Source organism: Thermobia domestica, chromosome 9 (genome assembly GCF_964235325.1).
Source record: "Thermobia domestica chromosome 9, izTheDome1.hap1.1, whole genome shotgun sequence".
NCBI lineage: Eukaryota > Metazoa > Arthropoda > Insecta > Zygentoma > Lepismatidae > Thermobia > Thermobia domestica.
The window spans coordinates 148,012,807-148,025,771 of NC_137462.1; the positions used below are offsets into that span (position 1 = coordinate 148,012,807).

Genomic DNA, 12,965 nt, shown 5'->3' on the forward strand with positions numbered 1-12,965 from the left:
GGTTAAAATTGTCATACAAAGGGCGTATGCCACTTAAACTATAAGACCCAAGTAAAAATAGGTATGATATTTGTAATTAACATGTGCGAAAACCCCCATATGCCGAGTTTTATCCAAATCGGTTAAAATTGTCATACAAAGGGCGTATCCCACATAAACAATAGGACTCAGGTAAAAATAAGTATGATATTCGTACTCAGCATGGTCGAAAACCCCCATATACCGAGTTTCATCCAAATTGGATAAAATTGTCATAGGAAGGGCGTATCCCACATAAACTATAAGACCTAGGTAAAAATAGGTATGATATTCGTAATCCGCATGTCCGAAAACTCCCCTGTACCGAGTTTCATCCAAATCGGTTAAAATTGTCATAGAAAGGGCGTATCCCACATAAACTATAAACCTAGGTAAAAATAAATATGATATTCGTAATCAGCATGGTTGAAAACCCCCATATGCCGAGTTTCATCCAAATCGGTTCAAATTGTCATAGAAAGGGCGTATGCCACATAAACTATAGGACCCAGGTAAAAATAAGTATAATATTCGTACTCAGCATGGTCGAAATCCCCCATATGCTGAGTTTCATCCAAATCGGTTCAAAGAGCGTATCGAATCGCTATGTTACATAGGTATTCATTGTCTTAAAATAGGGGTTGCAAAAGTAATTATAAAAGAGAACGAGTACACCCCTTAAAATGCACTCATAAAAGGGAATGAATTTGATGTATTCTCTGGTCTGCTGTGTGTTCGTAGTCTCAGTGTAATTTCTGCTACGTTCAATTAGGGGTGGAGAAAATGAATACACCCCCTGTGCTATGTCCGCTATGTTTCGTAATCTCTGTTATGGTAAAATAAGGGTTGGAAAATAAACCATACTCTTGTATTAGATCTGCTATGTAATCTGTGCTATGTTATAATAAGGGTTGGAAAATATGCTCATAAAAGAGAACGAGTACACCCCTAAAATGCTGTGTGTTCATAGTCTCAGTGTAATTCCTGCTATGTTAAAATAGGAGTTGGAAAATAAGCCATGCTCTTTTATTAGCTGTGCTATGTATTATCTGTTCTGCTGTGTGTTCATAGTCTCAGTGTAATTCCTGCTATGTTAAAATAGGTGTTGGAAAATAAGCCATACTCTTGTATTAGATCTGCTATGTAATCTGTGCTATGTTATAATAAGGGTTGGAAAATATGCTCATAAAAGAGAACGAGTACATCCTTGTTATGTTACGTACTCTTATGTGTTATCTGTTCTGTTGTGTGTTACGTAGCCTTATGTGTTATAGGGGTTGAAAAATATGCTCATAAAAGAGAACGAGTACACCCTTGTTATGTTACGTACTCTTATGTGTTATCTGATCTGCTGTGTGTTACGTACTCTTATGTGTTATCTGCTTTGCTATGTGTTAAAATAGGGGTTGGAAAATATGCTCATAAAAGGGAACGAGTACACCCTTGTTATGTTATGTATTATCTGCTATGTTAAAACAGGGGTTCAAAAATATGCTCATAAAAGGGAACGAGTACACCCTTGTTATGTTACGTAGTCTTATCTGTTATCTGCTCTGCTGTGTGTTACGTAGTCTGATGTTCGTAGGGGTTGGAAAAGGGAACGAGTACACCCCCTAAAATGTGCTCATAAAAGGGAACGAGTACACCCCCTTAAAAGTGCTCATAAAAGAGAATGAATACACCCCTAACATGGAGGTCGTAAAAGATCGTGAGTTGACGGTGCGTGGGTCATAGCGTATCGTGAGACAGTGGAAAATTGAGTCCTTGCTCTCAGGAGACCATGGAAAAAAAGTCGATTTTTCAGCTACCGGGTGTCAGGTGACCCCCACCTACTAACACCATGAATAAACTCACTGGTGTTTCGTTCATAGGTACGCTAAGGACTTTTGTAACAACGGTCGTATGTGTATGTAGGACATATATACGCATTTGCAATAATTATTGCAAATTTCGCTAAATATAGGTGCAGAAATTATTTAATCATAGGCGGAAATATATATAAAATTTTTATTATTTATCATGTTCGTGTCACACGTGTAGCATTCTATTGTGGTCGTCTTGCTCACAAATAGTTCTAGGTTAGATTTTTAAAAAAAAATGTCAGTGACAGTCTGGAACAATGCTACAGCTTCCTCTACCAAATCGTATATAAAGGGTGATATAACTATAGATTTTTCTCATACACATCCGTTATCAAAATACGGAAACATATATATTTTACAAAAGCAAATTCATTATGAAGATCCAATTTTTCGTTATTTTCGCATTTTTCTTCATAGCAGTTCAGTGCAATGTAAGTACCACTTAGATTTTTTTCAAGTAAATCATAAAATGTATATGGTTTACTTTAGAGTCATTTGTGATGTTAATTAGTTAAGTATCGAAAAATACTCTTAGGAAAGTCATGAAGTAAAAATAAAATTAAGTTATTCATAAATTGTTAGTTTAGTGATTTGATGTACATTTTTGTTGTCTTTTGGTAAGAAGGGAATTGTATCAGATTTTTATTTCATTACTTTAAACAGAAATAGTGTTCATATTGCTTTAAAACGTTAATTACTTAGGCAATGTTCTGATTCTTAGTATATTGATACAAATGGGGAATTATTTTTCTATTTTCTTTAAAAGAAGCTGACATTTTAATAATTTCATTTTAATATTTTTTCTTCGAGTCTATTTAAATTTACCTTTGGATCACGAAATTTAAATTATATCTTACATATGAATACCTTTAATATGAATACCTTTAATATTGAATAATGAAATTTAATTCAACTAACATTGAATTACATATAATGAAAATTTGTTTCGATTAAGCAGCATTTGAAAAGAATAATAAACTAAAATCACGGTTTTGTGTTTCCAGTTCGTTTAAAAAAACAGAGAAATAGTTTCCCATACAAATTAATGTGATAAAAATCAAAGATGTTTTAGGCAACCAAAAACATTAAGATAATTGTTTGTCAATTATTTTTAATTCACTCGTAAATCTAGCATTTTTTCAAGTGTGAGACACTGTATAGAAGTGAGAAGACTTTTTGTTAACAAAATAAAATGGCATATTGTCTTGCGTCATCTTCCCACAGAATTAATCGGGTTCATATAAATTATTAAAAATAAACTATTAAAAATAAACTATTAAAAATAAAGACAGAAGGAATCTTTTCAGTGTTATAATTTGTCACAAATGTAACAAAATAATTTATCAAACGCTTTTAATCAAACAGTATAAGACCTAGTCGATGACGTTGAAGGAATTATATACCAAAATGAACTTATTTTCTCCTCTATCCACAATTCAGTTCCATGTAGTGTCAGTCAAACAAATTTTAGACAACTAAATCTAGCGAGTACTGGAAGTTTATAGTTAGAGCTGACTGGCATATGTTCTAAAATTCAAACCATAAAAACTGTGTGGCTCTTTATTCGAAACAAATTTTAAATATAGACTTCATATTAGTCAAGTACATTTGAGTAGTCAGGTCCAAGAAGGAAGTAGAGAGAAAATGAATAATTGAGATAATTGTAACTAAAGATTTCAAATAATTTACAAACGGGTTTATTTAAGAGTAAGCTGCTAAGAATTCTATAAGTATTCTTTAGCATTAACAACAATCGCATTAACAATAATTTTAGTTAATGAAATGTATAAGAAGTTTAGAATTAACATAGAGTGTGAAATTCGAATCAAAAAACGGTTTGAAATAAAATCAAAATACGAGCAGAAAATAACTTATGCAATCACCATTCAATGAATCGCTCACATCTTATCGAATAAATATATTTTACAAGTAAACTCCTGAGGAAACGAACTCTTCTATAGCACATAGCTAGCACACGTGTCTTCAGAGCAACTGACTGAGATTACATTAACGGTGGAAACGATATGGCTTGGATTTCAAGTTAACCTATAGATACATACTTCAAATAAATCAAACAGCAAATCAGCCAGTCATGGACAAAAGTTCAGTATTGCTGATAATACTTTACATTACAACTAGAGATCAAGATTAATGGAATTCTCTAATTTTATTTCAAATACGTATGTCAAACATTTTAACTATCTGGTGTATTTAGGCAATGCACAATAGTTTTAGAGTACATTTCTCTACTGCAAAAATCTCTGCTGTGTGTTCCACTCACGGGTTCGGAGCACACTTAATTACCGATTCAATATTATTCGTGGTTTGGATTTTCTTTTCTGGTCAGTGTTTTCTGTTATAATCTCGCAGTTCCTGATGTTATTAATTAAAGTAATCAAATCTATTGTAAACCATAGATGTTCATTCACTTCATTCTTGATAAATTCATTAATTAGCAATCTTCCTTCTCTTTCTTAGTCAAATATTTATTAGATGGTCTTAAAATTAACATTTATTATTTGGTCTAGGAATTAATTCGTGCGGTTGGTACGCACACATTGAAGCTGTAGTACAAACACAAAATACATAAATACCTTAAGAAAAATATTGTCCATCGCTAGCCACCACTTTCACCCATCTGTCAGGCAATGTACGGATTCCGTGGCGAAAGAAGTCCTCATCCTTGGAAGCGATCCAGTCAGAGACCCATGTTTCGATATCTTCTGAAGAAGTAAACCGCTGTCCAATCAAATCGTTGTTCATGCAATCGAACAAGTAGTAGTCCGAAGGAGCAACGTCTGGTGAATACGGCGGGTGGGGTAAAACTTCCCATCCGACATTTTCTAAATAGGTTTTGACCGGTTTTGCGACATGTGGGCGAGCGTTATCATGTTGAACAATAAGTTTATCATGTCTGTTCTCCCATTCTGGTCGTGTTCTGGCCAGAGCTTGCTTCAAACGCATTAATTGTCGTCGATAACGTTCTCCATTCATAGTTTCACCCGGTTGCAGCAGCTCATAGTACACCACACCTTTCATATCCCACCATATGCACAGCATAACCTTTGCACAATGAATATCTCGTTTTGGTTGTGATGGACCTGGTTCACCTGGTTTCACCCAAGCCTTTTTTCGTTTAGGGTTCTCGTAATGGATCCACTTCTCATCACCCGTAATAATTCGATGCAGAAACCCCTTTCTGCTCTGTCGTTGAAGCAGCAATTCGCAAATGGTTTTTCGTCTTTCAACGTCTCTGTCTTTCAATTCATGTGGAACCCAATGTGACATCTTTTGAATCATTCCCATGGCTTTCAAGCGTTTGGAGACTGTTGTTTGATCAACGCCTAATGCTGCTGCAAGTTGTTCCTGCGTTTGACACGAATCCTGCTCGAGCAATGCTGTCAATTCTTCGTCTTGAAATTTTTTTGGCTGTCCAGCTCGCTCTTGGTCTGCCAAGCCGAAATCACCACTTCTAAACCGTGCAAACCATTTCTGACACGTTCGCTCAGCTAGAGTATGGTCCCCATACACTTCCACCAAAATACGATGACTTTCAGTCGCACTTTTCTGCATGTTAAAGTAATGCAGCAGGACACCCCGCAAAAACACTTTATCAGGCACAAATTGCGCCATGTTCACTTAACTACAAACTGGTGTTGTTGACGCTTTAATCCACTGCCCTATACTACGAACGATACGCGATGACAGGGGTTTGCAACACATGTGTGGATACACGGAACTGTGGGACGCTCCGTTCGTTGCGCCATCTCTTGTCCACCCGCACGAATTAATTCCTAGACCAAATAATTTTTTATAACGAGAAGATTTATTTTAGGATAGACTCTTTGTCAATGCGTATTAAAAATTAGTAATTGATGTTTTTGAAAATACTTGAGAGAAATACATTTTTTTATTTTTTTTGCAGTTCCGGGAAAAGCAAAATACAAATTAATAAATAAAATTTAGTTTATAGAAATGTATAATATTTCTTCTTCTTCTTCTTCTTCTTTTAAAAAATACGAAATATTAATGTATTCACGAAATATGATTTTTGGGTATGTATATCTAGCATTATTAACGCTCCTATAAATGTTAAATATATTGTATATTCTTATTCGAGTTTATCTCACTTGTATTCTTTGTTTCTGTCAAACGTTTATTAGAAACTTAAGAGTATTACAACATATAATCTTGCGCTTGAGTATAAAGCACGTTAGTAAAGACGAAGTGTCATAATTATTATATTTAATGTAACTTAGCAAATATATTTTCCTCTTAAAATGTCTATACATTTTTCTCTTATCGAGTGTCACACTATTGAATAGGCTTTAATTGGGCTTTAGAACGATTTGAAGTATTGAGGCTCTTTTTGTATCTTTCGTATGAATTAAGTATTAAAATGGTCTATAATTATACCTAGATAAAAGATTGTAAGCTTGAAAAGACATAAAAATGAATTTATCATTGGCAGGACCATAAACAACGAAGTTGAACTGCTTGAAGTATGTTACATGGAATGCCTTTCTTTCACGGAAAATGGATATGGACAGTAAAAGAAAAGAATAGGGAGGGTAAAATATACCCGGAAAATTTCGTGGACTTCTCCCAAAATATTGCAGCTATAGAATTCTCATTTGGAGTTTCTGACCTGAAACTTTTGTACTAAAATCATACTAGGTTATTTTTCACAGAAAGCTTTCGGAACACTGAAAGCCTCACACAAAGAATTCCCTAAGTGATTTTTAATACAATTTATAATATTATAGCGTATTTTAGTCATACAAGTAAATACAAGGTACTTACATCCTTTAAATATAATAGTATAACGGAAAGCTATTCCTAACCTCCATTTCCTGCACTAAATTCATACTCAATTCGAGTTCACACGCTCATATCATTTTCCTTGTCTCTTTCAATTATTTCCCCTGGTTATTGAAATTGTGAATGTATTTGTAGAATTTTAATCCGTTCCTGTTTGCATATTAGGAAATGTATCGTAAGGTAATTTTACTTTTGAAACTTGCGAGTCCTTGAAATTACGTTTATTAAACTTCCTCTGAATTTGTGGTTTTCTACCTATATTTGTTGTTCAATGTATCACAAAAACTTAATAATAATAATATTAACAAAATTTATTTTACCTTATGAGAGAGCCGAAATGTAGGAAAAATACAGCACTATGCCGTACTACATTAATTTAACACTATGATATAGTAAAAGAAATAAATAGTGATTAACTTTTTAATATGAATTAATAATAAGATAAACACTGACAGTGTAGTCTACGCTAAGTCCTCAAACACTGAGACGTCGGAAATTAAAAGTGAAGCTTAAACAACTATTAACTTATATTAAATATTCTAAAATAAAGTTAAATTTCAAAATATGTATCTATTATAGGTTATTAAAGTTCTAGGGATTAAAATGTGTTTCCTATTATGTTATTGTAATGATTTGTTCCCCTTGTAACATATATTGAACCTTTAAAATCAACGATTTTTAAAATATAGTCTGAGTTACATTGGCTGTCATGTATCTCTTTTACAAATAGAAATTCAATCAATTTTGTCGTATCAGTAAATTTGTTCCAATTTAAATGATGTTTTCCAGTATTCAAATCGGCTAGAGTAATAATCTAGTTCCAACATCTATTCCTAACATTAGTTAAAGAAAGTATTCTAGGAAAACACTTTTGGACCATTTCAAGTTTGTTTCGCGACAGTATTTATTAGGCTGTTCCAAATTACCATTGCACATTCTAGTTTTGATCTTGTCAGTAATTTATATGAGTACGTAAGTATCTGATTGATTGAACAGGTAAACAATTACACTATGCAGCACAAATTTTCGCCATGTCTTATAATAGTTATTTCCTGTATTAGACTATGTTATGATTCAGGACAGGTATCGGAATAGCTTAAAGAACGCGAAGACCCTTCCCGGGGCTGATATTTTCTCTGATCATAATCTTGTGCTGGCCGAAGTAGATATTCAACTGAAAAATGTAGGCAGAAGAAAAGTAGGTAACAAAGTGTTGAATACTGAAAAGTTGAAAAACGAGGAAATAAGAAATCTTTTCGCTGAAAAATTCGAAGAAAAATGTTCAAACGAGGAAAGGATAGGCGCAGGTAGTAACGCATGGTGGGAACATATTAAACGTTGCTTACAGCAGGCTGCAGAAGAAGCAGTAGGTTACCGCGAACACAAAACTGCTAAGAAACCATGGGTTACAGAGCAGATGTTGCAGAAAATGAGGGAGAGGAAGATGTGGAAACAGGTTGATACAGAAGAGGGCAGAAAGATGTACAGAAAGTTAAATAATGAATTACGAAGAGAAACAGACAAAGCGAGAGAAGAGTTTTACAAAAGAAAATGCGAGGACATAGAAGAATTAGAAAGAGTTGGGAAATATGAGGAAATGTACAAGGAGGTGAAATCTATGGAATTTCGGAGGAAACAAGGGAGTATCATGATGGCAGTAGAAAATAAGAATGGGAAGGTAGTCAGCGAGAGAAATGAGGTCATAGGAAGGTGGAAAGAATACGTTGAAGACTTATATGAGAGTAGGGATAGACCGTGTAGCCTAAATGTTGAAGTGGAAAATGAAGTAGGCGAGGATGATAAAGGATTTAATATTCTTCGGGATGAGTTTGAAAAGGCTATATCCGAGATTAGGAATGGAAAGGCAACAGGAATAGATAACATACCAATTGAATTCATTAAAAATATAGGAGACAAGGGAAAGAAAGAATTGTGGCGACTATGCAATGAAATATATGAAACAGGAGAATGGCCAAGAGACTTTCTGAAAACGATCATGATGCCGATGGCTAAGAAATCGAACCCAAAGAGATGTGAGGATTATAGAACTATTAGTCTCATATCTCATGCAGCTAAAATTCTGCTCCGAATACTGAACAGAAGGTTATATGGAAGAACAAATAAAGATGTTGAGGAAGAGCAGTTCGGGTTCAGAAGAGGCAAGGGCACAAGAGATGCTATTGGATTATTAAGGGTGATTGGTGAAAGATTTATAGAAAAAGGGAAAGAGGTGTATGTTGTATTTATTGATCTAGAAAAGGCTTTTGACCGCCTGAATTGGGAATTGTTGTTGGGAGTTCTAACAAAGATAGGGTTGGAATGGAAAGATAGAAGACTCATAAGAAACTTATACATGAACCAACAAGTAAGTGTTAGGATAGGGGAAGAACTGACGGAAGAGAGTGCAATTGGAAGGGGAGTTCGACAAGGATGCTGCCTCTCGCCAACACTCTTTAATGTCTATCTAGAAGAGATAGTGAAAAAGAGCCTACATGATGATGATGGCATTTCGGTAGGAGGTAGAATGATTAGATGCATAAGATTTGCAGACGATATGGCCCTTGTTGCAGAATCTGAAAAGAAAATCAATAAAATGTTGGAAAAAAATGAGAAGGGGCTTTGAAGAATATGGGATGAAAATAAATGTTAGAAAGACAAAAGCCATGGTGATTGGAACAAAGGGGTCTGTGTCAAATATAAAAGTAGGAGGGGAGAAAATAGAACAAGTGAATAGTTTTCGATACCTGGGTAGTGTTCTTAGTAATGACATGAAATGCGAACGTGAAATAAAAGCAAGGATAGGAATGGCGAAAGAAGCCTTTAAAAGAAAGAAAAGTCTGTTTTGTGGGACCTTGAACAAAGAGTTGAGAAAAAGACTCATAAAATGCTTGGTGTGGAGTGTTGTGCTGTATGGGGCGGAAACGTGGACATTGCGTAAGGGTGACGAAAATCGACTGGAAGCCTTCGAAATGTGGGTGTGGAGAAGAATGGAAAGAGTTAGTTGGGTCGAGCGGAAAACGAATGAGAGAGTGTTGGAAATGGTGGGTGAGAAAAGAACACTTTTAGATATTATTAGGAAGAGGAAGAGAAACTGGTTGGGACATTGCCTAAGAAGAGATTGTATCATGAGGGACGTCCTAGAGGGTATGGTGGCGGGAAAGAGAGGGAGGGGGCGAAGGAGACTACAATTAATGGATGATATTAAAACAGAAAGATCATACGCGAAGACGAAAAGGTTAGCGGAGGACCGTGGAGCATGGAAGCTTCTCAGCTGCGGCAAGTGACCTGCCAATAAAGGCAGAATACCTATGATGATGATGATGACATTGGAAGTAATTAGAAAATGTGTATGTTTTCCATGAAACTTCGCCAATGTAAGTAGTAGCATCGCAAATTTGGAGTCTATCCTATATTAATGAATTTATATGCGCATCTTACAACGTTTGATGCATTAAGTTGCACTCAAATTTGATTGAAGAACTTGCCAACACTGAGAGATTCGCGATAGAATCAACATGCATCGGACAGAGTGTTTTAAGGCTATTTATAAGGATTTAAAGGTATGTGTGTATATAGGGTCACACAAAAATAGATATACACCCCAGCATTGATCAAGTATAACATTCTTGTTTATGAGTGTATTTGCTTCGATTCTTCCGAGCTTAAAATGTAAGTAAAAGCACATTGAGAACAAAAAATAAAGAAATTGAGTCTACTTGATGGATAACTATTAGAAATGATATAAAATGCAGTGAGTTGATTAGTGCGGCATTATATACCTACTTTTGAACCACACTGTATATTAATAACCTTAGAATACCCTGTTATACTGCAATTGTATCAGAGCGTGCATTTCTTATTAAACATTTTTAGATATGAACTAATAATAGACATCCTACTATTCTAACCAAACAAGTTTGAATGATCTTATTTGAGATCTAAGTCTGAGTAAAAATGGTGGGTTAAATAGCGAAATATGGTTGATAAATCGGAACAGCTCAAAGGAGACGGCACGAACAGTTTTCCATTTTTTATTTTTATTTTATTTATTTATTTATTTATTTATTTTCTTTTTCTTTTTTCTTTTATTTTGCATTAAAGCTGGATTGTGCTTACACTCTGTAAAGAAAAAATAGCGACACCTCAATTCTCAAATTAACTCACACAGAAAACCATAGTTGCAGCCCGTTAGAAGAGGAATAGAAGGAAATGAAGAGTGGGATAGTTCATTTGCGTTATCTGTGACACCTGTGGTGTAGGACATCGCTTGTCAATTGTTTGTGTATCAGTAGTATTTTCGATAGATGGCACTGAGTGCGTCTCGTAAATTATTGTAGTAAGAATTCTGCATTTCATTTGTGATGTGTAGGCTGAGATAAATAGCATTTTATGATTGTTCTTTGCTTTCTCATTGTTTGGACAGTGTGTCAAGTGGCAAAATTTTTGTTGTGCAGTGTTGTTTGTGTGTGATATTGTTGCTACATGTGGACTGTAAACAAATAAGATGGGTAAGAAATGTGAGTTGTGGCAAATCTCTAAAGGAATAGATGGAATTCTGAAAATCCATCATTCTAGGGCAGGAAGAGTAATTCACAAGTGCAAACAGCATAACAAATCGTCCCTTCGTCAACAGTGTCAAAGAAAAAAGAAAGCATCACCCAGAGCAGATTGCTAAATGAAATCAATAGCACCGCAGATTTAATGAGTGATTTCCCCAAAAATCGCTTTTGTAGTTTGACATGATCTTGGAACTGCAGTTACTTATACAACTGTATTGTCTTGACTGTATGAAGAGGATATTACAAAGAAAAAACCGCGTAGAAAGTCGAAACTGACAAAACATAGAGGACTTCAACATGTAGTTTTGTGAGTCGATATGCAACTTGGACTTATGACAACTGAAAGCATGTCGGTTTCTTCATTGAAAAGAAGTTTAGAATAGTGGGAAACGATAGTGGTGTGAAGTTGTGGATACGAACAAGCAAGGAACTTGACAAGGATTTTGTTTAAGAGATTCAAATATTCAGTTACTGAGTGATGATATGGGCATGGTTCACCGTTAAAGACGTCAGAACGACGGATATATGTGAAGGATCGTTTGATGCACGAAAATATCTTCAAATTCTGGCACGTAAAGTTCTTACAACAGCTAAAGATGACTTTTCTGAAGAAGATATGGACTACTTCCTTTCCCAGGACGATAATGCTTCATGTCACCGAGCCAAAATTGTTAATACGTGGTTCAAGAATATGACTATTTAGAGACTCGTGTGGCCTACAAACTCACCCGACATGAATCCAGTTGAAAATTTGTGGATCAATATGAGTAGAAATTTCAATAGACGACTATCTCAAATAGAATGGAATTCAAGGAACAGATAATCCGGGTGTTATTCCGTGATATTGAGGTTGCATTTTGCAATAGCTTTGTTACCAATGCGGGAAGCCCATGGTGCACATACAAAATACTAGTTTGGTGTATCGTACTTCTCGATGTTTGCACACAATATGTCTTACCCTAAAGAAATTCCATTTCTTGTTTTCTGCTATTGTTGTTGATCTTTTTCAGTTTTATGAATTACTCTTCCTACAAACGATTTTGCTCAAAACACACATAGCTACTTATGCATATAAATTCACTAAATTCATGTCAAAAGCCTGAAACTCTGGCGCAAGTATTAAGAATGAACTGCTCATTAGGAATATGCCTTGTAATATTATCAGGAATTCATGTAAAAATTCATATTGATTAAAGTATGTTGAGAAAACCATATTAGAGCAAGTGTCACTATTTTTTCTTTACAGAGTGTATAAGTTATTATCCCTTACAGATATCTTGCATTCTGAAAGAGTGGAATTTGTTTATAGACAGTTCGTCTAGAAGTCTCAAGGGAATAAGCACCTGTACCTTATTGGACAATTTAGAGTATACAAAACATGGGTTGCAAGTAATAGGGGTCTTCAAAATTATTGCCTTACTCATGGGTTTGCAGGACGGTTTCACCAAGTCCCGAATTACCTTTCTTTGTGAGATAGTAGTGACACCGAGACCCACTACCGGAGGAAGTACTGGCCACATCGGGAGGAGTACACTGTAAGGGTACATAACGTAAACTACAAGCCACTTCTGGACCCTAAAATGGTATTGTTAACATCTCTACATATTAAACTTGGCATTATCAAGCAATTTGTGAAAGCTTTGGATAGAGATTCTGACCCATTCAAGTTTCTATAAGACATGTTTCCGCAACTATCTCGTGCTAA

General features: G+C 35.0%; 1 protein-coding gene across 1 annotated transcript in view; it reads left to right on the forward strand.

The window, feature by feature from the left end:
* Positions 1-2,218: 2,218 nt before the first annotated feature.
* Positions 2,219-12,965, forward strand: part of LOC145694173 (general odorant-binding protein 56h-like) — an 85,010-nt gene continuing 74,263 nt past the window's right edge. Inside the window, exon 1 of the mRNA XM_081770290.1 lies at positions 2,219-2,311. Within this exon, the coding sequence (XP_081626416.1) occupies positions 2,255-2,311 (57 nt within the window). The 5' untranslated portion in view covers positions 2,219-2,254. The remainder of the gene's footprint in view (positions 2,312-12,965) is intronic.